Raw genomic sequence first — 26,655 nt, 5'->3', positions numbered from 1 at the left:
ACTGCAATTTCCTTCTGTTATCTACTGAGACTCTGCTTCATTTCTCATGAAGATCTGCATTTATAGCATCTTTATCTGGCTTATCTAAAATCAAGTTTAGTGGGATAGAGTGGAAGAGATCTGACAGTTTCTCACAAACACCTCACCATTGCCATTTTTTATCCTCAGGATTTATACTCAAGGCTATGCAGTATGCCTGCAGAAGTGTTCATTCTCAAATGTAGGCTTTATACTAGAGTATTTGTGCTGTTGTGTACAATCTAATCCAGGATAAGTGAGTGTATGAGTGGATTATCCTTTGCTTAGTTCAAGTGGCCCACTTTCAGATAGCCGCAATGTACGTGTGAACTGATGTGAATTTAATGAAAATCTAAAACAAGCATATAGTGTTTATTTAACAAGGTGCATCAATGAATGCGAAACATTTGTGGTTAAACACATGCATAACCTGTTGACTAAAGCTTAGAGACACCAGATGCATAAATATACTTCATGTTTATAGTTGTTAATTGTATCCAAACATAAACACATTCTACTAAACCTAATGTGTCATTCAAAACAGCCCACAACAAATCCAGTCACACTTGAATTAGTTTAAATGAAGCTTAATCAACTCAAACAAACTAAAATGAGCACAGACGAAAATGAAAACAAGCAGCTTTGCTTGTGAATAAAATTGACATTTCTTGGAGTTTAGAAGTCACTGGGAAGCAATTCTCTCTGCAATTACTGTAATTAAGGGATAACTTTCTTTTCGCGTGCGTGAACCCTGCACAGCTGCACATGTTATTAGCATGTAAATTGTACTGGGGCTTTTTGCTGCCATGTTTTTCCGCTTTTTATTTTCTGATGATGGAATGATGTTTTAATGAGAGTGTGCAGCTCTTTTCAGCAGCATACCTCCCGGAGTTTCATATCCAAGCTCGGTTTATTCCAAAATGCACTTTCAATTTGTTCATTATTGCTAATTCATGTCAATATCCACCCACACACTCACCTAAATAATGTGAAATTTTCTGGAAAACAACAGCTTGGCCATTATCAGGTTGTGTTCAGCTGTGTTAAGCTTTCATGACAGCACTGACAGGTTGTGGCTGTATATGGTTGATATCTTTACGGTAAAATGTAGCTGTAAGAAAATGCATACACACACACTCTTCCATTTTTAGCAAATTAAGAAAACTTTGTCTAAAAACAATTTTTGTGATGGGTTATTGATTTTTTTTTGTGCTCTTTATGGAACATCAGTGCTTGTTTAAGTGATGAACTCCATTACTTGTGTTTATTTTCAGAAACAATAACAGATGTTTTATACTTGTGCTACAACTTTTTAGCCTGTGCTACAAAACTTTCAACCTCTGTAGCACCAGTGCTATGTGAAAAAAAGTTAACGTACAGCCCTGAGATATATATATATATATATATACACACACACAAACGCACACATGTATATAAGTGCTGTCAAATGATTAAACACATCCAAAAATTTGTAAAAAAATGTTTATATATATTAAATATATATTGTATATTTATAATATAAATTATATGAATAAAAATATAGACATGTAAATATTTTCAATATATACTGTATGTGTGTGGATTTATATATAGAAAAATAAATATACACAGAACACACATATATTATGCAAACAAAAACTTTTATTTTGGATGCGATTTAATCACGTTTGACGACACTAACACTGTGTGTGTGTGTGTGTGTGTGTGTGTGTGTGTGTAATTTATATATATATATATATATATATATATATATATATATACACACACACACACACACACACACACACTCACTCACAAACATATATACATATGTTTGCATAGAAATACTTTTTTTTTTTTCTGCCTGAGACTCTCATCCTGTCGCCAGTGGGTGCTATCACTCATGTCTCTGGAAATCACCAGTTCTCATTGAAAATGCATGACTTGAGGTCACAGCAGATCGCTGTCAGTGTAAGCGCTCTAGATAAGACTACTTTATAGAAGCCCTGTTTTATGAGGGCATTAAATGGTACAGGTCTTCATTGTTAATATCTGCATAAATCCATTGAAGACTCATTAATATTGCAGGTTGCTTTGCATTGGTTTGACACTAACGTTAGATTTTTTTTGTAGAATAAATGGATGCAGTATAGTTTCTTCTTTGAGTAGGAGTTATGAAATTTCTTGATCGTTACCGTTTTTAAGCATTTTGCGGTCAGCATGCACATGGCAGACTACATCACAGTGCTTTTGTGAAGTCTCATACACCTAACATTCTTCTCCAAAATAATCTCATCTTTAAGCTAGCACCAAAAAATCTTTTCTTATCAGCCACTTTAGAAGAAAGGCCTTTCTTTAAGTATTAATGTGAGTCATCGATTTTCTCCTGGTTTCTCACTTTTCTTGTTCCTCCAACCCCTTGCTTTCCCTTTTTCTCCATGTCTCCCGCTGTGGCTCTACTCACTTCTGAACCTCCATTACACACTGAGTGATGGCTGCCACTGTGCAAGTGGCGCAGGTCTCTGCTGTGATAGTTACTCTTTCTGCGACACTGTTTGGACCAAGAAGCATTCATGCAATTATCCAGAAAATTACCAAAAACTTTTAATGTCATTGTCATGGTTGGAAAAGGCACAGAACAGTGGTGACATACTGTTAAATGTGTGAAATGCATACAGACATGGCCACTTTCCTTCAGAGTGAGAAGCAGATTTCAGTTTTTATGCACACATACCCATTACCAAAAAAGTTTTTGGACACTTATGCCATACTTCTTTGAATATCAGTACATTTATTTGTATAAACAAAGGCCAGGTGTGCTTGGTAAGAGCTGTGCCCTCACTTGCATATATATGTTGTTATATATGTCACTGTTTATTTTATTTGTATCTTTAATCTTTTGTATTTATTTGTGCTGTTGCTTGTAGTTAGATAGATTATTCTTATTTTCTTTATTTATATTTGACAGTATAGTTTTTGCCTAAACAGCACATACCAAACCATGATACAAACCGAACCAAGAGTAAGTTGTACCATTCCACCCCTAATATGTATACACACACAATACAATTTTTTTTTTTTTTTTTGGAACTCCAAAAATGTATGAAAACGCTTCAGAATCCTATATACTGTTTTGGTAAAATGCTGCAATGGTTTAAAGCTTTCATTTAGTTTCTTTTCATTAGTTTGGTTTATTTTTATTTTATATTTTTGATTCAAATTATTAATGTTCATGTTTGTTTTGCACGCACATTTTTATATAAACAGTTAGTTATGATATTGATTTAAGTTTCACAACCTTAACTAATAGAATTTTTTTTGTTTAGGTCATGTTTGTTTTGGAGTGCAGTTATTTTAAAAATTGCCTAATAAGACGTTGTCTTGTCTTAGCATTATTTCAGGGAGCACAGGCTTTTTATATCAATTCATATGCAAACTAAAAACTCTGGCGAAATATAATTTCTTTTGTCATGCCGTAGACTGCAGATTCAGCAGTGGCATGATGTCTTGTAAAGGCCACAGCTTCCCTTTCTGATCACACAGCTGTGTGTGCGTGTATGTCAATATTATGCTCACATTCAATAAAGGACCACTCATCCTTTACTTTTCACTACACTGCTCTCCGTCTTGCAGTTCTGAAAGCTCAGCCGGTCATCTGTCCTCTCTGCAATGAAGCGTGAGGCTGTTTTGTCCTAGCTGGAGGTCTCAAGGTTCATTTGAGCTGAGTTCTGAGCTGTAGGTGGTCATTTTTCTCCCTGTCAGCTTGAGCTGGAGGCTTTTAGCATTTACGTCAGAAGAAGAGAGTAGATATCACTATGCACTTTCAGCCTCATAAAATAAGACCAGTTTGTGTGACCTGAATTAGACAGTGACCATATGACTCCATTTCCACTGAGAGGTGAAGCTCTTTCTACTTTGCAGTCTGTAATCTTTCTGAATAGGCATACTCTCAGATTCAGTATATTACAATGTCTTGACTGTTTTTACATTTGGTTCAATTTAAAGATCATCATCTTCAATAACAGCATTGGGAACATAGTGCAATACATCTACTGTATTTAGTCAATATTATGCATAAATGCATTCTGAATTTTGTTTTTGGTTCTTTTCTACAGCTGTAGGACTAGCAACAGGAAGAGCTTGATAGTGACATCCAGCACCTCTCCCACTCTGCCTCGTCCTCATTCACCTCTGCACGGACACCCAGGTAAAAGATATACCTCTTCCAAAGAATAGACAGAAACATTATGCTAATTTACATGATACTTTGATTGCAGATATGTTGTTGGCTTAGCAACATATGCTGCTTCAAACTCGATTTTCAACAGTGTCTACTCTTTCTGCATTTTCTCCATTTATTTGTTGGCAGAAGTGCTAAAAACCAACTGAGATATCTGGGTGTAGTTAACATTGTACAGATAGATCTATTACATATGCTACTAATATTGTAACAGTACAAAGCTTTTTGACAGTGTTGATGCCTGTTTAGATTATTTCAGTCACTTTCAAGGTGTCTTTGTAGGTAGCTGGCTATGTAGACTGTAGACATTTTACTAGAGTCTGGACCAGAGCCATACAAACTGCACACACTTCACAAGAAAGACACACACATGCTGTTTGTCTTGTCGCACACAAAAATGGAAATCTGTGTGGCAGCTGTTCAGAAAATATTACATTATATCTCCATAGCAACCATCACATCTCATCCATAGAGTAATTCTAATGTGGTGCAGGGTTTTCTCATCTAATTCATGGGCATTATGAATGGATTGACAGTTGACATTTTCTAATACAATTTTTCTGTGTGCCTCCTTAGGGATTGGCAGATTTATACTTTCCATCTTGTCTGAAATACATCATTCTGAGTTTGAAAATCTTCTTATTAACCTTTCCCTGTAAAACGTGAGGCATAATCAAATCCATGTGTTATACATTCACACAGACCAGACTAGTGTTTATGTAAGGAAAAGATCATTTTTAGTCATCATAGACATGAGATGAGTGATTCGTAGTTGTGTATGTGTGGTGAGTGCATTGTTAATGAGAATAAGCAAACATTTTCATTTTACAGAAGCACAAATTACTGTTGCTCTAATGGGGACATATTTGCTGTAAATGGTCCTCTACATGTGCATTAAATTAACATTAAATGATCATTAAAGTAGCCAATACCCTATGTGGATAATAACCCCACAGTTAAAGGATCATTATTTAGATTGTAAATCTGATAACTGCTGTGAAAATAGGTTAAAAGAGCATTCCTGTGAAGAGTAAATTATGAAATGTTTCATAAGGAAAGAATCTATGGGTGGCCAAAAGAAGCCATTAGTCAAGAAAAACGATGTGAAAACACATAAGGGTTTTGCCAAAAACTATAATATTCACCCATTTGTGATGTGGGAAAGATATTCTGTGGTCAAACAAAACCAAGATATAGCTTTTTAACTGAAATTCAATGCGATTTACTTTAACTCTAATATCTAACACTGGCCACAAAACACTATATCTACAGTGAATTATGATGATGGTAGTTTCATGCTTTGGGCACTAGCCATTTTATTAAAACAGAAGGAAGAATGGATGGTGAAAAATATGGGGAATGCTGCAGTAGAACCTCTCAGTCCACTAATAAACTTCAGCTTGAAGTATTTCAACATGGCAGTGACTGCAAACACTAAACCAGATATTATGAAGTCATTGCTTAAGTTCAGTTTGCTAACATTTGTTAATTCTTTGGTTATTCTGTTATTGTTAACGACCAATGAACAATACAACAGTGAATTTATTAGTGTGAGTTTATAAATGTATTCTTGATTATTCACATTGACATTTAGCTTAGAATAATAAATGCTTTACAGTAGTTCATTGTTAATGATACCATTAACTACTGTTAGCAAAATTATCCTTTTTGTAAAATGTTACAACTTTTTAAAAAGGCACAGAATTAATATTTTCAGTATTTTGTTTGGAATGTTGTATATGTAAAATATATTTTAATGTTTAATATTTTATAATTGAAGCTTTTATGATTACAGATGTTTTAAATCTTTTATAATTATAAAACTAATGACAATAAAACATTTTCATTATGTTAAAAAAATAGTAATGCTGTACAATAAAGCAGAGATTTGTCATTTAGAAAACAAGAGAAATGGTTAATACTTTGCAAAGCACTGTGTAACACTGCAGTTGTCACGGTAATGCTTTAATAAAGCTGGTGATAAAACACTTAATAAAAGTGCTGCTCCAGTGGGTGTATCCCTTGTGTCACTTCCACATTGTGGAAAATCTGAGCAGGAAAGAGAAATGGAGAGATCAGCTGTCAAAACCAGCAGGCATACTCTCTCTCTCTCTCTCTCTGTGTGCGAGCGTGTGTGTGTGTGTGTGTGTGTGTGGTAAGAGAAAGATTAAGGAGATGACTAGATGTGTGTTTACAACTGATCTCAGGTCATGAGCACACAAAGCACACATATTATGCTCACACTGTTCAGCAGGGCTCTAAAAATGATAAATAATGTGCTGCAGTCCTGATCATTGACATCTGCTTGTCAACTCCATCTACTCACTGCATTACTGGATTAAATAAACCACCAGTACAAACAGTACATGTAGTGTGAAGAGAGACACTAATAGCATAGGTTAGCACACTAGCACTGAAGAATAAATATTCAAGGGTTTTTATAATGACATTATACTTTGATATAGCCCATGTGCGTTTTGATGGAAACACTGTTTGTTTTGTCCATACTGCATCGAGCAGTTTGGGAGGCATCACTTGAAGTTGTGTGCTTGCAATATTTAAATTAACAAATCTAAAATGGAACATAAACCCAAATGCGGCTTCATTTTAAGCACTTCAAAGCCATTAGCAGGATTCTAATGCGACTGCCAACAGAAGCAGCAGAGGCTAAATTATTTCAAACTCAACTGAGCACAATCAACATGGGGTTTTTTCACTGCCACACTGCACTCATTACAGTCGGTTTCAGGAAGCTGCTTGGCAGGTTATGACACCAGCAGCACAAGAATTAAATACTGCAGTGCTTTGTGAGGTGTCATTACACTTAGACAAGAAGAGAACTCACTACTGATGTGATGAGTCTGTTTCAGTAAGCATTTTAGATTCATCTGTGTAAAAAAATTATAATTAATCACTGTGTGGGGAAAAAAACATCTGATTTGTTATGATGTATTTAACCAGATATGTGTAAGCAGCACTTTTTTAGTTTTCATGTCCTGCTACCTGGTTAAAAAGCAAAGACTTGTTACATAGTATTTATCCAACACCCTTTGTCTATTCAAGTTCTTAGTTTTTCTCCATATTAAAAAAAATTATGAGTGAAGGAAGGATAAATTAATCATGCAGTTATAAAGAATGGCGAGTTAAAATGACAAAGCATTGCATGAATTCCTCTGTGTTCTTATTGAAGTCACATTTGAAAAATCATTATGCAGTTTATTTCCACATAGGAAAGTTGGAAATGTCAGATTCTGCGTGATTTTTCACACCCTCATCCAAAAACCTCATCCGTAGCACATTCAGCTGTGGTGTGAACGTAGCATGTGTAATTCAACAGGGTGATGATTGGTTTTCTTCTCTCTGCTGTGTATCGTATGAGAGGGTGTCTGCATCTCTTCAGCGAACCCTTCATCCACTACAGTCTTCGTCATGAAAAATAAGCAGGTGCTTCACTGTGTAGCACACCATTGTGCCGTCTCCTACACTCTCCGTGATGGGATTCTCCTTTAAATGAATGCATCTCCGTGACAGATCCACACTGCTCCGTGTCCCAGTCCAGCTGTGCGCAGCTGTTCCTACAGTCACTTCCTGACAAAGAATTATGCTCTCATTAATATATAAGATTTGGCATAGGCCGCTTGACGAATGCATTAATGCATGATTAATGCATGGGGGATTGTGACCCGAACCATTGCCACACAGTCCAGATAGGAGCGTCCCGTTGCTCATATTGACTGGATTGATTGATGATACCTGTATCTATGCTTCCTAATTCACACATGACTAACAATAGGGGTTTTTAGATCAAATTTTCTTCTTTTTTATCTAGTAACATTAGTCATAGCAGTCATGTACGTTTTAATCTATAAGCTATACTCTTAATGCTTTTCATATTAAATTATAATGTACAAATGTAGCACAGTGATCGAGCACAGGATATGAAATCTTCTTGCCATTTAAATACCAATGGAATAGAGATAAAGAGTCTGTTCTAGGCAAAATCCCTTGAATATGAATTTGAGCTTGAGTTAATCAAAAAAGGATTCTTTGCTCATGGTCTGCAAATCATTAAATAACATTCATTATGCAATATCACTCCACGTGAGGCATTTTTGATGGAGAGGCCTGTTGTCTAAAGCACTTAAACACTGTAAGTGCTTCTCTCTCTAAGCACTAATCTATTCTCAGAGAGCTGTGCAGGAGAATAAAAAAGCCCGTGATCAAAGTGTGTTTTATCCCTGTACCTCTGGTCTCAGTGCGGCCTACATAAGAAGCCCACTCTTCTAAAGGGCTTTGTTATCTTAAAAGGGCTTTGATGAATAAAATAAATGAGAAAGATCAGCAGGATAGAAGAGGTAAGAACCTTAGGGCAATTGCGTTTACTTATGACGGGCATAATGTGTCTCCTGGTGGCCTGAAGTATGAAGTCTGTGCTTATTTCGACAATTATTTGTACCAGCCTGGCCTGATAGTGGGTAGTTGAACTTGATTGTTGTGAATAATTCACTAAATGTCACATTTTTGGTCTCTTTCAGGAAGCAGCCCATTGGACAGCCCACGTAACTTCTCTCCAAACACTGCGGCCCACTTCTCTTTTGTGCCAGCTCGCAGGTGAGTGACATCACAGGTCAAAGGTCAAACGATCTCTCACACTTTTTCAGAATCTTATAGTTCAAAGCATTTAATTATAAAATATTTTTTTAATATAAATATACTTTCTGCAGTCTTTTAAAATGTTTCCAAATTAAAGTTTAAGCAAGTAATATCTCTTCGATCTTCTTGCAGATATTGTTGTCATAGTTTGCTTCTCATCTGCTAGTTATTAAGCACCCCACTTTCAATTAATTTGTAATATCCCATAATCCTTCACTGTGGCTCTGAATAATGACACCAAGAATGTTAATGAGTGAATCTGAATTGGTAATTGAGCAGCAAAAGATGGTAATGCTTTAACAACTGGGAGAGAACACACAGAGCTGATGACCCCAGGCTTAATTAAAAGGATTCTTTGAATGTCAGCAATAGAGCAAGACCATTGAGTCATCCATTCCAGAATGCTCATGGACCAACAGTGCCACCTAATGGAAACAGTACAGCACTCTGATAATGCAAGTGGTCATAGTGAGAGAGATACATTAGCTCAGTGCATACATACACACACATAGATGCCCTCACAGCATCACTTTTTAATGCTTTACTCTCTTCCATACAGCCATGGACACAGGGCTGACAGGTAATAATCGCCTGCTTCCTTTACAACATCATTTCCTGTGTGTGCTTCCAGCATGGCTGTTTACACCAACCATCATGTTTCCATCTCATTAGAGCTGACAGACAGATCTGTTTAAAAACATCTGACAACTTCATGTATTTATCGGAATGATAAATTATTAATCATCCCACCTCGTTCAGCTGGCTGGATGCAAACCGCTTGACTGTGCGCTTCGAAATGATATTTTATCTTCAAAAATATTCCACAGACTTCTGTGCTTTGCATAAATCATTTTACTTTTCACCAAAATAAATGAAGTTAATACTTTATACTTGTAAGTCAAAATATGGCAACATTTTGGATACAGGATTTCTTGTGGAATATTTTTTTCATCAGGACGATTTATGATTATGTATACTACCAATCAAAAGTTTGGTCTTGATATTTTTAAAATATTTTGAAAGAACTCACTTATGCTCACCAAGGCTGCATTAATTTAATCAAAAATATAGTACAACTAGTAATATTTTGAAATGTATTGTAATTGTAACATTATAGACTTTAACTGTTTTATATTTCAAAATATAATTTATTCCTTTGATAGTTCAGCAGTCATTACTCGAGTCTTCTGTGTCACATAATCCTTCAGAATTCATTCAGATGCTGATTTACTGGTCACTAAACATTTGTTGTTATTATCAGTGTTGTGAAAAGTTGTGCTGCTTCATAGTTTTGTGGAAACAGATAATTTTTTTCATTCTTTGATGGTTAAAAAATTCCAAAATAACAGCATTTATTTGAAATGGAAAACTTTTGTAACATTAAAAATGTCTTTACATTCACTTTTAATCAATTTGATGCACCCTTGCTAAATATAAGTATTCATTTCTTTCAAAAAATCTTCCTGACACCAAACTTTTGAACACTAGAGCGTTTATTTGCTTGTTTGCTTATTTGTAATTTGGTATTAAAATCATTGCTGTGTTTTGTGGGCTGCACATTGCAATCAGGGGTCAAACAGATTAAAGTTATTATTTTGTGAAAGTAAAGGGACACTGACAGTCTCTGTTAAATTCCTAATGTTAGTCTTTATTTGTTCATGTGTTTGAGTGATAATGAACGTATTGCTGTTGTGTGATTAAAGCCGTCAAGCCATTGAATTCACACTGTGCTATTTGCATGAAAAGGCTTCATATGTAAGTTCCTGTGCGGGCAGCTTAGCCATTATCGCAGATGCTTATGGCTCTTGTATGCCAGCCTTATTGAGCTGCACAATTGAATGTAATAATCATCATTATTGTTTATTGTTCAAATGTCAGTTAATGTGGACATTTTAATCTGTGGTGCTTTATTCTGCTCTGATTGTGTGATATTTTATCAATGCTCTTCTGAAAGCTCTTTAGTGCTGCTTATTTCTGCTGGTCCTTATTACTTTGAAGTATATCAGCAGTAATGAAAAAAAAAAAAAAAAAAACAGATTTAAATTTTTCCGATATCCACCCTTTTAGGACGGATGGTCGTCGCTGGTCTCTCGCCTCTCTGCCCTCCTCTGGCTATGGAACCAACACCCCAAGCTCAACAGTCTCGGTGAGTGTCTGTGTGTGTTTGTGCTCATGTTCTTTCTGTAGTCCCTCTGTGTTGTATCAACCCTCAGATATATGCATGTCTGTTTGGTATTGCATTTGATCCCAAGCCTTAACATTCCCAGAAGGTTTATCCTACTGACTCTACAGTGGGATAAACTCTTGGTACAAAGCAGCTACCTTTAGCCTAAAGTGAAGCCAGTGGCTTCATATCAGTGCATTCACTTCAAAAGAGTTCTGTCCCCGAAAATTGACTGTAACTCAGTCTGGCTGTTGCTTTCATTGGGGAATCAGTTCAAACCGCACAAGCCCCATTAAAGTCTCTGCAGAAAGATAAAAAGACATTTTCTTGTTTAGGCCAAATTTTTATTCTAAAGGCTGTAGAGCTTTTATTCAACTCTAAACACAAGGGGGAAAATCTACTGATTAAGAACAAATGTTATTTTATTTTTTATTTTTTTTTAATTGGGTGAAGCTCACAAAAACTTTGGAAATGACCAGAAATAAGAAATTATACCAGAATGGAAATAGATCCTATTGTTAGGGGTCATTAAGTATTTTTTTTACAATGTGACATTATTTTAATGGCAATTATCATTATGATTTATAGTAATGAGAATGCTTTTTTTTTTTTGGTATTAAAGTAATGAGAAGTTAAATAATGTCACAATGCAGAAAGGCTTAATGGTCCTAAAATTAGGCTTCATTTCCTTTATGCAAAATAGAATTAGTAACTTAGTTGAAATATAACCTAACATTTTCTTAGCTGGTTATTTAAAAAAAGCTATATTACGGCAATTTTTTTTCCATTTGGCCTGAATGTTTTGAGGAAAAATGTCCTGCCAAGAGTCAAATTCAATCAACAACAACAACAATCAACAACATTATGCCAACAAAGGCAGTTGATTGACAGTCAGGGCAGCCTATGCAATGCCTTCTATCCTTGTAATCCCTCCCTCTCTGCTTCTCACAGTCATCATGTTCATCTCAGGAGAAGCTGCACCAGTTGCCCTTCCAGCCCACTGCAGATGAGCTGCATTTCCTCACCAAACACTTCAGCTCGGAGAATATCACGGACGAGGATGGGAGAAGATCTCCAGCCATGCGGCCGCGCTCCCGCAGTCTCAGGTACAAACACTTACAGATTCCCGTTTCACAGCAATCAAACTTTGCCCTTCAAGTGAACATGATGTTGTGAGTTTGTGATGTCAGCTGGGCCCTCAGGCTCTCACTCATTCACTTTTAAAGGCCAAAACTTGAGCTCTGACAGGAAACTGCCACACCTCATTCTCTAGACTCCTGACTCCTCCAAGGTAGCAGACATGTTATTCAGCCTTTGTGCCCTTCACATTGATGCCTCTTCACTCCTCTGTCTTCACACTTTCTTAATGCTTCTCTCTGTCTGTCAATGTGTCCAAGTCATATTTCAAACCCCCCCCCCCCCAAAAAAAAAAAAAAATAAAAAAAAAATTTGTTTGCATGAGAAATCTATTATTTTTCCACTGTGAAAGGAATTTAAGTCCACCAGTTTTCATTAATTTAAAGCAAAAATCAAAAATCTGTAATTATTGAATTTAAAAGAAACTTATATACTTATTATACAAGTTTTAAAATAACATATTTTTAAAAGGTAGTATTTGTTGTACTGCCTATACTCTCATTTAAATACAAAATTTCTGAATAATTCCTGCTACTTTAGTACTGTGATTAAAAAGTGAAAACATTACAATAATAAAACATATAATAAGATACAATAATAAGAAAAGGAACCGAATAATGAAAATATTAAATATTTAAATGTCCAAATGTACTGCTTTTATTCTGATTTAATTAAATTCTACTTTAATGCTGTGATTAAAAAAAAAAAATTTTTGAGAGAATGACAATCACTATGGATGAAAATAAAAAAAATAAAGTTAAATGTCTAAATTCATCATGTGAATTATAGAGGGGAAATGTGTGTATTTGTAATGAAAATAATATCCAAGAAATATATCACGCTATCCAAAATAAATACATAAATAAAATCTGAATGGTCCTACAATAGGCTTCGAAATCTTTGTGAAATGTAAAATCTGTATTTATTTTTTCTTTTGATTTTTATGTGTGACCTGGATTCTTCTTAGCCACTCTCTTTCTTTGCAAAAGAGTTGTATGATTACTCTAGTAGTCACTCACACTTCTGCCCAGGACTTGACAGACTAAATCATTTCTTCCTCAATGCTCTTAAAGAGACCTCCTTTATGAGCTTCTTATCTGTAAACACATTTCTCTTCCTCTTTCTTTCCCCTCTGGCTCTTTCTCAGTTAAGATGACTTATTCAGGAAATACTGGCCTTGCCTCTTTTAGTATCTAGACACACTCAGCAGGGGGTTCAGAACTCCAGAATTATATCCATAAATATTGGATGAGATGATATGAGGTAGAGAGGTTTGCTGTTGCCACATCTTACAGATTACAGCTTCCCAGGATTACCCATTTCTACTGCTGAAAGAAGGGAGAGAAGGATGAAACGACTGGACGGAGGGGGAGGTAGAGGGGATTTGTAGGCAAAGCTAGAACTGGTTAATTAGAGATGAGGAAATGGAGCAGTATTATGCTAATTTCATGCCCCGGACAGCAGACGTGCAGAGAGAATTGACAGGGACGCTTTTTCATGCCGTGGTCATACACGGTTCTCCATCATTCTTACTCTTTACATCTTTTAACTCACTCAAACACACACTCGAGGAGTAATGAGCTCAACGTACAGTGGTCACCATCCATCATCCATATGTCAAGTGATTTTGTAGCAGTAGCTGGAGATTAGAATTATTTTTATTCTTTTTTTTTTTTTCTCTTGAAATTAATGTTAATTTTGATTACACTTTCACATAATATAAAATAACTATGATGGTGTATGTGGCTTTGTTGGTGATGTCATCCAGTTGTGTGTGTGTTTGTGTTAGTGCAGACCACTCTGTCACGGCCAATTAACTAGCTGATTTCCCTGGTTTCCAGCTCCTCGGAGGGATTTAGAGGTCATTTCTGTGCTCAACTGTGACACATTTACACACTCTCTTCCCCTTCTCTCTCTCTCTGGCAGTCCCTTCCTTTGTTTGCCTTTTGTTCCATGTGATGGTATCTATCTCAACACTCTCAACACTATGATGTTGTGGGTGCTTTTGGAGGTTACAGTCCTTATTATATTCTAAACATGATGATGCAAGTGACAAAATACCAGGCTGTTTGCTTTGACAAAATACTTTACAAATACTTTATTTGATAAAGAAATTCTTATCCAGAAATAAAGTACATTCTGTATGTATGTGTATGAATAGAATACGGACATAATGCACTACTGTGCTACAGAGGATTTCTGTTTTAAATAAATGCTTTTAAATAAATTGTAAAATTTCACATTTTTTTTTTCAAAGACATGCAGCCTTGGCAGGTGTTAACATACTCCTTTCAAAAATTTTAATGAAAAATTGGATGTTGTCTGCTTCCGGTTTTAGGAATGCTGAATGTTCAAACATATTACATTTGACATTTTATAGACTGTTTATTGTTTACAGTATATTAAGACATGGGCATACTTGGACACAAAAAAAGTCCAAATTCCTTGGAAATGTAAGACCACATCTATCTATGAAAGCCGATTTCCGCCACTGAATAAAAAAATTAAAAAAGGTAATTGAGATTTTTCAGCTTGCAATTCTGACTTTTTTTTTCTCAGAGCTACATGATATAAACTCACAATTGTGAGTTATGAACCTTTTTCTCGCAAATGCGAGTTTGTTTGTAGCAATTCTGACTTTTTCTCCCAATTCCAAGTTAATATCTCGCAATTCTAACTTTTTTTCAGGCAAATTTGACTTTTTTTTTTTTTTTTTTAATTGGGAGATATAAACTCGAAATTATCAGTTATCAAGTCCAAGTCTGAACGGGAAAAAAGACCCTTATGTTCTCAGAATTTAGAACTTAACTTGCATTCGCGAGATATAAACTCACAATTCTGAGGTTTTTATTTACACAAATGTGAGTTTATATCATGCAATACTGACTTTATAACTTGCAACTGCCAGTTTATATCTCTCAATTCGGAGAAAAAGTTTGTATCATGTAATTCTGAGGGTAAAAAAAAGCCAGAATTGTGAGATGTAAGCTCATAATTTTGAGAAAAAAAAGTCAGAATTGTGAGTACAAAGTCACAATCATCAGATTGTGTAGGTATGTCAAAGTTTCATACTTATAGTTGGGAATGCGTTCAAATATATTCCGCTCCTTTTATTCCTCTATTTCTCTTTTTATACTTTCTAAAATAAGTGAACAGTCTTTATTGTTTTGTCCCATAACAAATAACATATGAATAGCTGTCCTTATCTCTGTTATTTCCGGTATGATCCTGAACAGAACATCTACTTCAATTAAATCCATTTGGCTTCAAATTATAATGAGAATCTTTTTACAATGTCATTTCTTAAAAAATATGATGATTTTTGGGGCTGCAAGGACATTTCTGCGTCCATCAGAGAAAAATAATTACATTCACTAATTATCATCTGTCTAAATGCAGAATGTTATTGTGCCGCAGGAGGTTCACATTGATTTTTTGCACACACTCAATTCCTTATTTAATAAAAGCAGAGAATCGCTCTAAGGCATTTTCTTTTTTTAATTTTTCCTTTGTCTTTTCTGTCTAACTCGCTCAGCAGGAGAAATATTCTCAGTGTGATTGTTAATGCAGCTCCCTTCGGCTGCGAATCAATCTCTGTCAGAGTTAACCTTTACCGCAGCCATGGTCAGATCGTAATTTTTGATTGAAATGGCTCTCAAGAAAGTTGACGATTTGACTAGAATATTTCTCCCTGTTGCTTATTGTTACTGACATGCCTGTAGATGAGCCAATTTAGTGTGTAAGTGTGTGTTGGCACATTTCTCAACAGCACGCTGGAGGTTGATCAGATGTGCTATGGTTAGTATGTTTCATTCAATCAGGAGGTCTAATATGGAGCACAAGCCCTTCGATTGATGACTTATAGCATTACCTCATCCTCGAGGTCACATGACCAGCTTACCTTTGCTAACAGGAGTGACTCATGCGGTCCCAGCTGCATCTGTAATCGGTGTCCCTGACTGAAATGCACACATACTCGCTTATCTACACAAGCTGTGCATCTCAGCATTCCCTGTGGAGCGTCTCTGATTGAAGATGCTACTTTGACATGAATGAGGTTGGATATGTGAGAAAATTCAGGTGCTCTAGTCTATCATCCACGTTAGATTACAGGTATATGTCACCAAACAGCATCTGCAAGAAGGCAGAGGGACATTAGTGCTGAAAATATATGATTAGTTTAAAAAAAAGAAAAACGGCTAAGTCCCATTTTTTTATTTCTTTCTCCACTTATTTTTGTTTCTGTATTCTGTTCTTCAGCCCTGGACGCTCACCCATTTCGTTTGACCATGAGATCGTCATGATGAACCATGTCTACAAGGAGCGTTTCCCTAAGGTGAGGTCTAAAACTGATGAACTTGCACAACAAAAGGATATTGGATAGTCTCATTTTCAGAGAAAGAGAAAAAAGTCATATTAATTAACGAATATACATATTAATTAATATAAATATATAATAAAAAAAATATTAAATCAAATATGTAATAATAATAATATAATAATAAATAAACAATGTTTAACATAAATTAAAATAAATAAAAACAGCATTAGCGTTAATTTATACAAACAATAAATAAAAAAATTTAATAATAAATAAATCAGTCTGTTGCTTGATATTTGTAAAAAAAGAAAAATTATACACTTTTTTTTTTCTATAAGCATAATAAAAAATTAGACTTATTTTCTTAAATTTTTAAATATATTTGGTTCATTTGTTACAAAAGTGGATGAGTGGTCTTTATAAACAGAAGTATGCTGTTTTGGTGCAAGAACAACATAAATAAATAATTAAATTAAACTAACAATAAATTGTTTCTGAAGAAAAGTGCAGTAACAAATTGTGGGTGGCTGGATGTCTCTGTTTCTCCATGGCTTGGCCTTTGTTTCAACCAAGCCCTTACCAGGACCCTTCTGTCCCACAGGCTACTGCTCAGATGGAGGAAAGGCTGGCTGATTTCATATCCTCCTCAACTCCTGACAAAGTCATGCCTTTAGCTGATGGCGTCCTGAGCTTCATCCACCACCAGGTCATAGAATTGGCTCGGGACTGCCTGGACAAATCCCGTGAGGGTCTCATCACCTCACGCTACTTCTACGAACTACAGGAGAACCTTGAGAAGCTACACCAAGATGTGAGTATGCAAAGATGTGGAGAGTATGTAAGAAGTTGTCAGCAAGGGTATTGACTCCTTGTCATGTAAGGTCTTTCTTGTGGATCCCTAAACATAAATCCATGTCTGCCAAAGTGGTGATGTCATCACATCAGGGCAGAGGTCATCTCTAGACCGCTGGGCTGTCATAAACAGCTCTATCTCATGTGAATTTGGTTCCCTGATGATCTTCTGTTGGGTCTGTGGTCACCTGTCACATCTGCATTAGTCAGGATACAGGTCACTGATGTCTTGATTAGCTCAGTCACAGTGCCACAGGGGCAGCGTTATGGCTCCCAGAGGTCCCATTCCAAATCCACAAATCATGTGTGTGTAGGAATGTACCAGAGTGTGTGTTTGTTGTGTAGGGTTGGAATGGGGGGTGCAGCACCTTCCTGATTTTAATTTCACACTCCAGTAACCACCACTGGTGACGGATGAGTATCCCAGGCACCCAAGAGGAGGGAGCGGGGCGGGAGAGCGAGAAAAGGAGGGAGTGAGAATGGAAGGGAGGGATCAGGTCGGGTTTTCCCCTCTTTCGGTTGGTTGTCCATAACCATCCTGTAGCTGTTGCCTGCCAGAATCGAAAATGTGCGCATCATGATCTCATGCAGTCGCCGTGGTATCACCGCAGCCATACTTGGCATTCAAGCGAGTAGGGATGACATCATCCAGCCCGTGCTAATTGGCTGATTTAGTTTGGGTGCTGATGGTGACAGGTGGGCCAGACGGGGATCGCGGTATAAACCGCATCTTCAGCAGGTGCTCAGAAAAGCATTCCCGACTTCTCCATTTAACGCTCTCGCTCGCTGAGAGGATGTCCTGCGTTTCGTGGCAGAGGCGGCTGGAGGAAGAGGAGGTTCTTCAGCAGATTTTAGAGCGCTGGGAACAGAGCGCGGTCAGAAACCATGTGGATCTAACAGTTGAGTTCCTGATTGTTTTTACTTTGCAGAGTTGCATTGAGTCAAGGTCATAGTCTGATAGCTGCTGTTTTATGTTGTAGAATTGTGGATACACCAGTGGTATGACAATTTAACACTCATAACATGGACTGTGACTATATTTTTATGCCTGATACTTGCTTGTTTACTTTAAATTGTGAATTGTAGAAAGATTTTTAAATATAGTAAATTACTATACTTAAAACACAGAATTTAGTTATTAACGTTCTGGGTGATACCAACAATATATTACTCATTTTGATAACATGACCATGATTATAGTTCGACACTATTTTATTTGGGGAAAAATAAATATGCACAATTAAATGACTGTCTATATATTTAATATTGACCCATTTCAAAAAATTAACACAAAATCATTAATATCGACTTATAACTGATATGGTACAGGTATATCATGCATCTCTATTTACTATTTTGTTTCAGTCTTCTTCTCTTTTTTTTCTTTTGGTTTCTCTTTCTATAAGGTCTTTGTCCTTGTTTATAGGCTTTATTTATTAAACTGGACATTTGTCTTAAGGTCAGACTAGTTTTTCCTTTTTAAATGACCAGTCTGTATCATTCAGTCTCCCATGGTTGCATCATTAAAAACCACAGGAGCCAATCTCAAGGCCGGGTCACTTAAGTGACCTGACTGTCACCATGAGGTTTGGCCCTAAAGGGAATCCTGAGAATCCTCTATTGACCTTATGTACGCTTGACCTTATTGACCTTATCTATAACTTAGCATAGAGTATCCAATTACATCTAGTTTAAGGTAAGCTAAACCAGATCCCTCCCTCATCCTGTATCTCTCACTGCTTTTACTTCTGTCTGTCTATAGTGTATTTACTCAGTGCAGAGACCGTTTATTATACTGAGTGTGTGTGGTTCACTGGCAGTTTCATTACATGTATAAATAATTCAGAAGCTGATTAGACATCCCCTGAGGTGGCAGTGCTGTCTGTCAGAGATGGCTCTATTACTGTCAGTCGGTTGTTTAACCATCTACTCTGAACGGCTCTTCTCTATCCTATTGATGAACTCTCTCCTTTCTGCTGCTTTACACTCTTCCTTTTTATGTACTCTCTTTGTACACCTCATTCAACTATCTCTTATCGTAGTGCTTTGAGTGTCAAAAATCTCCAATGATATTGCTTCTGACTCATTCGTCACTGGGAAAGCGTAAGGTCAAGTTAAAAGCAGTACATTGTAGGATATAATATTCCACCCAGTGTGCTCTAATATGTATTGCTCATTTTGACAAATGTAGATCATTAAGGTGTTCAATTCATAAAAGTACACATTGAATATTGTGATTAGTATGTTAGTATGCTATTTCAAATTCGTTGTTTTTTTTTCTGTTTGTTGCCAGGCTTATGAGCGTTCAGAAAGTGGGGAGGTGACATTTGTCACCCAGCTGGTTAAAAAGCTGATGATTATCATTGCCCGACCTGCCCGTCTGCTGGAGTGTTTGGTAAGCACTGATAATTTAAAGGAGTCTAATCTGGACATTATTTGTACTGAGGCTTCAGAGCAAACTGCCTTACCATAGTTAATGAAGCACATGCTTAATACCATATAATTAAAATGCCTTGAGGAAATGTTGAATCAAGGCCACATTGTAAAGCTTCAAAATACACAGTGATATGTCAGATTTGCTGCATTGTTAAAAAAAGCACGCAAGACATTATGGAAACACATGTAAACAAAAAAGCTGACTACCACAAGAAGCAGCAGGGCTCCATGTCTGTGGCCACATGTGTATTTTGAGTAATCTGGTGCATTCAGTAGTATGACAACATACAGTACAGCTCAGCACTGATGGAGGACCAGCAGCTGAGAGAGCAATGAGCTGTTAAACTATTCTGCTTCATGTGTGCACAATGCATCCCAAATACCTCAGTGTGGCACATGGACATAAACCTGCCTCAATAAGCACACAAAAAATATTATAAACTGTTCATTAAATTAATGACAGTCATAATGGCCCTTGCTGGGCCATTTGTTTGGCTCTTATTTTATGTCTATTCTTTAATTTTTAAATGATATTTTGTTAAAATACTGTATATGTAGAATTACTTTAACTTAATTTGTTAACTTGTTAATGAAGTCCTATGAATATAATGATTTTAAATATTTGTCTGGAATCAGGATTCAAGAAACAAGTAATAAGTTTATCATAATTTGACAATTTAGTTCTGAAATATTTGATGTTTGATCAATTCAGGGTTCCCACTCTAAGCCAAATCAAAGTCCCATTAAAAGTCAAATTGAAAAAGTGCAAATTGGAAAACAAAAATCCCTTATATTCCATGACTTGGACAAAAAAATTGAATTCCCTGACTTTCAATGTCTGGAATAGACCTTTTAAAATTTCATGATATTCCAGAAATTCCATGACCCGTGGGAACGCTGTCTGGAATAGAATATCAGAAATGTACAAAATTTATTTTCCAATACCTTAATCTAATTCTAGAGTAACATCTCTAGAATAAATGAAATGATTGGGGACTGAGTTGATGTCAGATTTTCATATTCATATCGTGAACCTAATTCTCCCTATGTGTGTTGTAGGAGTTTGATCCAGAAGAGTTCTACCACCTGTTAGAAGCTGCTGAAGGTCATGCTAAAGAAGGTCAGTGCATCAAGTCTGACATCCCTCGATACATCATCAGCCAGCTGGGCCTCACCAGGGACCCCCTTGAGGGTAAGAATGCTACTTACAGTGGCCTCAAAAGCATTTGAACACTAGGCTACACTTACAAATTGCATGAGATACAAAAAAAAAAATTGTAAAAATCAGACAGTGCGGCATCTGCAAAAACAAACGCTACTTGGTTTGATATTTTGTTATCTTATACATTGACAAATTTTTAGGTGTGGCATAAGTGTCCAAAAGCTTTTGGGGATTGTATGAAGCAACTCTGTTATTCGGTTTGTCATATTAAATCAGAAACTACAATGACATTTATGTTGTTTTTCAATTACATCTGTTTGCTTGCTTTCCATTTTTTTTCACTCTCGCTCTCTAGAAATGGCCCAGCTGAGCAGCTATGACAGCGGTAACCCTGAAACGCCAGAGACAGAGACAGATTCCACAGACGTGAGTAATAGATTTGAGTCTTCAATAGAATTGAGTTTTTAATAGAATTGAAGTCTTCAATGACTCTATTAATTCTTTATGCTTGGTCTATATGCTTGTGTTTATATGCAGAGTCGAGGAGCCACCGTACAACCACTCCAGCCTCAACCTCAACCCAAAACTAAAACTCCACGTGAGGAAGACTTCGAGACCATTAAACTCATTAGTAATGGAGCCTATGGGTAAGACAGTAGGATTTCACTACTACAGAAATGACTAAAAATGCCTAAAGCCCGAGACACACTGCACGATTTTCAGCTGTCCCAGATGAAAGATGGGCATTGTGAAACAGTTGTGGCCATTTCTGTGATCATGGCTCCTAATCGTTTGTCCTGTGTCGTACAGTGAGAGAGGTTTAAAGACAGCCGTTGTCACAGTCTTGCGACCAAAGATAGCCTACGATAATTTTCTGGCAGTGTCAGAAATTCAGCATGTTCATCGCACAGTGTGTTTGCAGTTACGAACCACATTTACTGACCAGCCAATAAAAATGCAACATGAAATCAAAGTGGCACGGCGCTAAAACATAAAACTGCTTACCTCAAGCTCTTATCTCTTCTTCTTTTGCCGCTTCCACTTTTTTTCAGCACACACAAAAACTACAAATGCCAAAGTGTGATTCATTATGCTCTTTTTTTTTCCACTAGCACATGCTGATGATGTTTTATTATTCTATAGAAACGTGCGTCGTAGCCTACATCATGCAGTGTGTAGAAGGCTTAAGAACTTTGAAATTTGTAATTATCTAATTGGCTCTCCACCACTCTTTAATAATCATAGAGTCATAGAGAAGGCCATTACAAGCTAAATAGTAATACATTCCTCTCTCCTCTCAGGGCTGTGTTTCTGGTGAGGCATAAAGAGACCCGTCAGCGATTTGCCATGAAGAAGATCAACAAGCAGAACCTGATCCTGCGAAACCAGATCCAGCAGGCCTTTGTGGAAAGAGACATCCTGACATTTGCAGAGAACCCTTTTGTTGTCAGCATGTTCTGCTCTTTTGAGACAAGGAGGCATCTTTGCATGGTTATGGAGTATGTTGAGGGTAAGAAAGACTCTTTGTGGAGGGTGACTGTGTTCATGGAGGACTTCAGTGTAGGATACACCACAGAGTAATGCTGAAGTTGAAAGTGTTTGTGTGTGTGTCTAGGTGGGGACTGTGCCACTTTGCTGAAGCACATTGGGGCTCTGCCTGTGGACATGGCACGCATGTACTTTGCTGAGACTGTTCTAGCACTGGAATACCTTCATAATTACGGCATCGTGCACAGAGACCTCAAACCTGACAAGTAAGCACATGTAACACCAAACCACAGTGTCTGTAGTTGATTTTCTGTCGTCGATTTATGTGGGGTTTTATTTATCCTTTAAATTCCATCTTACTTTCTAAGAATATAAAACATGCTTGTTAGGCTGCAACAGATAAGTTGTCTTTGGTTTAGACCAGTGTTTCCCAACCACTTTGCCACGGCACACTAGTGTGCCATGACAGGTGGTCCGGTGTGCCATGGAAAATTATCAGAAACTTCCTGATCTCTATTATATTTCGTTATTATTATTTTAAATCAGTGCTATTGGTCATCGTTATGTCGGCTTGTGGGGTTTACAAATATTTAACCAATGAAAAGCATTCAAAAGGGCTTGTGACTAAACCTCGTAACGCCATTGGATCATCAAATTGTCTGTCAAGCTTCATAACTCCACCCCGCCTCCATTCAGAATGAAGTGCCACGACACAGTTCAAAGACTGATGTCTACTTCTTCACAATGCAAGTGTAAATGGTGGCGTATTTTTGTATACTATGTATTATTAACACTTCAGTCATCAATGAAACTTAAGAGCAGCTTTATTTTAAGCTCTGAACCTGTTCAACAAGAAATATGTTTCTTCTCGTTGTTTTCACTATTTTCGGGCTACAAGAGAATCATCAAGAATATAAATTAAAACAGGTATAAATCGCGTATTAAGTAGGGGATTCGTCTCTCGTCGTCTCTGAGAGAATATGCACAGTTAATTCATGCGTCGTCAGATGCCAAAAGCGCCGTCAGTTTTTACTTTCACTTTCATGATGAAAGTCGTTCACCGGCATAAGTCTTGCACAGAGTTTGCATGTTGCTTGTATGATATTTATTGGCTCACCTTCATTGTTTAAATCAGAGAGATGCACCGGTGCTACAAATGGGGGTGGTGGGGGGGCATAGTTGTTTGTTATTTATATTGTGAGATTTTGGCCAAATGTATTAAACAACAAGTGAAACAGAGGACCCATATAGCAACAGTAAACTTTATAACCTGCAAACTGATGAAAACGTAATGCAATTAATTATCTGCTTTAGATGCGGCTGTTCTAATGATGGACAAAACACAGATCTTCATCGTTCGGTTGTCAAAAACCTTGTCAACTCCATTTAAGTATGATTTTCAGAAATTAAGTGCAAGTGTCTGATCTTATATAAAGCCAAAAAACCAACATTGGTGAAGCAATGTTTAATTATAAAAAAAAATGCTTAGTGGTGTGCCATGGGATTTTTTGCATATCAAAACTGTGCCACGGCAGAAAAAAGGTTGGGAAACACTGGTTTAGACAGCTTTTTAGATAAATGGATGGCCTTTTCATATTCACTGATGTCAGAATAAAGAATGGCCTGTTTTTCAACAGTCTCCTGATTACTTCAATGGGACACATCAAACTGACAGATTTCGGCCTGTCCAAGATTGGTTTAATGAGCTTAACAACCAATCTATATGAGGGACACATTGAAAAAGACGCCCGAGAATTTCTGGACAAGCAGGTACAGAGACATTGCATTTTGTCTCTTGCATTGTTATTTATTGATTTATTAAAAGGAATCAGTGTAATCTCAAAACTCTTTCTTTCTCTCTCCATCAGGTGTGTGGTACTCCTGAATACATAGCGCCTGAGGTCATTCTGAGGCAGGGCTATGGAAAGCCAGTGGACTGGTGGGCCATGGGAGTCATCTTGTATGAGTTTCTCGTGGGATGTGCTCCCTTTTTTGGGGATACACCTGAGGAACTGTTTGGACAAGTCATCAGTGGTTAGTGTTGTATCTGGAAGAAAATGCAAAAAAATATTATTTCCTTAAAAATTTCACTATATTATACACTATAAAAAACATAAGTGCCCAAACTTTTGACTTGTAGGTATATGGAGTCATTTATCATTATTAGTCTTGCTTTCCTAATTTGCTTTACCAGTCTTTAATTAATTTTGGAAAACTTAATGCACTCCTAAATTCGGGCTGTTCTTGTGTCATCTAAGATATCAAAAAACTCTGTGAACCTAATTCTGTTGTTGAGGGTATTTTCAGAAATATGATTCTGTATGTGTGGTTCAATAGATGAGATAATCTGGCCAGAAGGTGATGAAGCTTTGCCTCCAGATGCTCAAGATCTCATCTCCAAACTACTGCGGCAAAACCCTCTGGAACGTCTGGGAACAGGTCCTCTAGCACACAAATTCAAACTTACTTACACAGACTCTGACTTCTTGATCTTTTGTATGAATAAAGCTGAACAGAAAGAAGACTTAAATGCCATCCTATATCTCTGTTTTTGAGAAATATTTGAAGAGGTTTTCTCTCTCCCTGTCTCACAGGGAGTGCGTTTGAGGTGAAACAGCACCGTTTCTTTACTGATCTGGATTGGAACAGTCTCCTGAGGCAGAAGGCAGAGTTCATTCCTCAGCTGGAGTCGGAGGATGACACTAGCTACTTTGACAGTACGTACAGTATTCAGGCTACAGAGACTGTAGAGAAATTTATAACAAGACACTTTATTCTCTGCCTGCAGTACAGATGCACACCACATGGGCTTACATTTTCTAAAACACTATTTGAAATTTCTTTCTTCAACCCTCTAGCACGCTCAGATCGGTATCATCATGTGGACTCAGAGGAAGAGGATGACACAAATGATGATGACCATCTGGAGATCCGTCAGTTTTCCTCCTGTTCACCACGATTCAGCAAGGTGTGAAATAATACATGCTAACACTCTTAACAACAGCAAAAGTACTGCTTTTCAGTATTGCTTTTTCTTCTGTTTCTGTTTGCCTTTTTAACTTAATCTGTCTTCTCCTCTCCATCTCTACCTGTCGGTCTGCCTTTTTCAGGTATATAGTAGTATGGAGCGTCTTTCCTTGCATGAGGAGAAGCGCACGCCTCCTCCCACTAAGCGCAGTCTTAGTGAAGAGGGAGGAGAGCGTATCGATAGTCTCAGTGGCCTAAAGTCTCGAGACCGGAGCTGGCTGGTGGGCTCACCTGAGATGTGAGTGAATAACCTGAAATGATTCTGATAAACAAATCATAGATTTCATAGTCATGTATTTTTGAAAAATACATTCACTGTTTGTTCAACATGGTTTAATGAACTGGAAATTTGGGCTTTTGTAGCCTAAGGAAGCGACTCTCTGTTTCCGAGTCATCTCACACCGAGAGTGACTCCAGCCCGCCTCTGACTGTACGTCGGCGCTGCTGCTCGGCCATCATCGAAATGCCTCGATTCGCCATTTCCAGTGAAGAGGATGGTGGTGTGGGGAGCAGGAAGACCCCTGTGAGGGGCCCTCGTGGGGAAGATCTGCCTCAGGCCATACCAGAGCTCCCTGTGGAGAGAGAGCTCAGGCTGGATGAATCGCCAACCACACCAGGCTCCACTTCCAGCCAGATCAGCCAATCCACAGTCACACGTCAGTCTTGAATTATTCTAGTCTAGTGTATATTCTAGCTTTAGTCAAAAATTGTTAAAAATATAAGACGGGCCCTAGACTTAATGAGATGTAAAAAAAAAAAAAAAATGAATGGGATTTATGATTTCAAATAACACCATATTGGGCCATTCTGATAGGTTGCTATTTTCTCATATCTGCTAATTTTTCGTTTGTGTAATTTCAGCTGGTATTTCAGGTGACGTGTTGGATCGAGCTTCTCGCTACAGTGCTGAAGGATCTGAAAACTCTACTCCTAAAGCCATCAGTGATTTGGCAGCTCGTAGAGCTCGCCACAGACTCTTGTCAGGAGATACAGAGAAACACACATCACGCCCACTTAACAAAGTTATCAAGTCAGCTTCAGCAACTACCCTCTCACTTATGATCCCTGCTGGTAAGTCAGCAGTCACAATGATCATTGTGGTTTTGCCATGCAAAAATTGTTCTTTTGTTGGTCCTTTAACAGCAGGCTGACATATGAAGATAGGTTAACAATCCTAA

General features: G+C 37.2%; 1 protein-coding gene across 15 annotated transcripts in view; it reads left to right on the top strand.

Annotated features, from left to right (window-relative positions):
* The window catches only part of LOC109058162 (microtubule-associated serine/threonine-protein kinase 2-like), a 132,419-nt gene that overhangs the window by 98,343 nt on the left and 7,421 nt on the right, over positions 1 to 26,655 (top strand). For 8 of the 15 annotated variants that reach the window (XM_042726023.1, XM_042726020.1, XM_042726022.1 and 5 more), the window contains 21 exons: positions 4,113 to 4,204; positions 8,773 to 8,848; positions 9,450 to 9,470; positions 10,958 to 11,036; positions 12,006 to 12,160; positions 16,452 to 16,527; positions 17,114 to 17,323; positions 19,658 to 19,759; positions 20,860 to 20,992; positions 21,318 to 21,388; positions 21,500 to 21,609; positions 22,264 to 22,472; positions 22,578 to 22,716; positions 24,088 to 24,220; positions 24,319 to 24,484; positions 24,788 to 24,889; positions 25,045 to 25,167; positions 25,309 to 25,418; positions 25,561 to 25,715; positions 25,841 to 26,133; positions 26,339 to 26,548. In XM_042726023.1, coding sequence (XP_042581957.1) covers positions 4,113 to 4,204; positions 8,773 to 8,848; positions 9,450 to 9,470; positions 10,958 to 11,036; positions 12,006 to 12,160; positions 16,452 to 16,527; positions 17,114 to 17,323; positions 19,658 to 19,759; positions 20,860 to 20,992; positions 21,318 to 21,388; positions 21,500 to 21,609; positions 22,264 to 22,472; positions 22,578 to 22,716; positions 24,088 to 24,220; positions 24,319 to 24,484; positions 24,788 to 24,889; positions 25,045 to 25,167; positions 25,309 to 25,418; positions 25,561 to 25,715; positions 25,841 to 26,133; positions 26,339 to 26,548 — 2,765 coding nt within the window. The remainder of the gene's footprint in view (positions 1 to 4,112; positions 4,205 to 8,772; positions 8,849 to 9,449; positions 9,471 to 10,957; positions 11,037 to 12,005; positions 12,161 to 16,451; positions 16,528 to 17,113; positions 17,324 to 19,657; positions 19,760 to 20,859; positions 20,993 to 21,317; positions 21,389 to 21,499; positions 21,610 to 22,263; positions 22,473 to 22,577; positions 22,717 to 24,087; positions 24,221 to 24,318; positions 24,485 to 24,787; positions 24,890 to 25,044; positions 25,168 to 25,308; positions 25,419 to 25,560; positions 25,716 to 25,840; positions 26,134 to 26,338; positions 26,549 to 26,655) is intronic. The other 7 variants (XM_042726027.1, XM_042726032.1, XM_042726033.1 and 4 more) reach the window with 4 other exon arrangements.

Source organism: Cyprinus carpio, chromosome B6, assembly GCF_018340385.1.
Source record: "Cyprinus carpio isolate SPL01 chromosome B6, ASM1834038v1, whole genome shotgun sequence".
Taxonomy (NCBI): Eukaryota; Metazoa; Chordata; class Actinopteri; order Cypriniformes; family Cyprinidae; genus Cyprinus; species Cyprinus carpio.
This window is presented reverse-complemented; position numbering and strand designations above follow the sequence as displayed.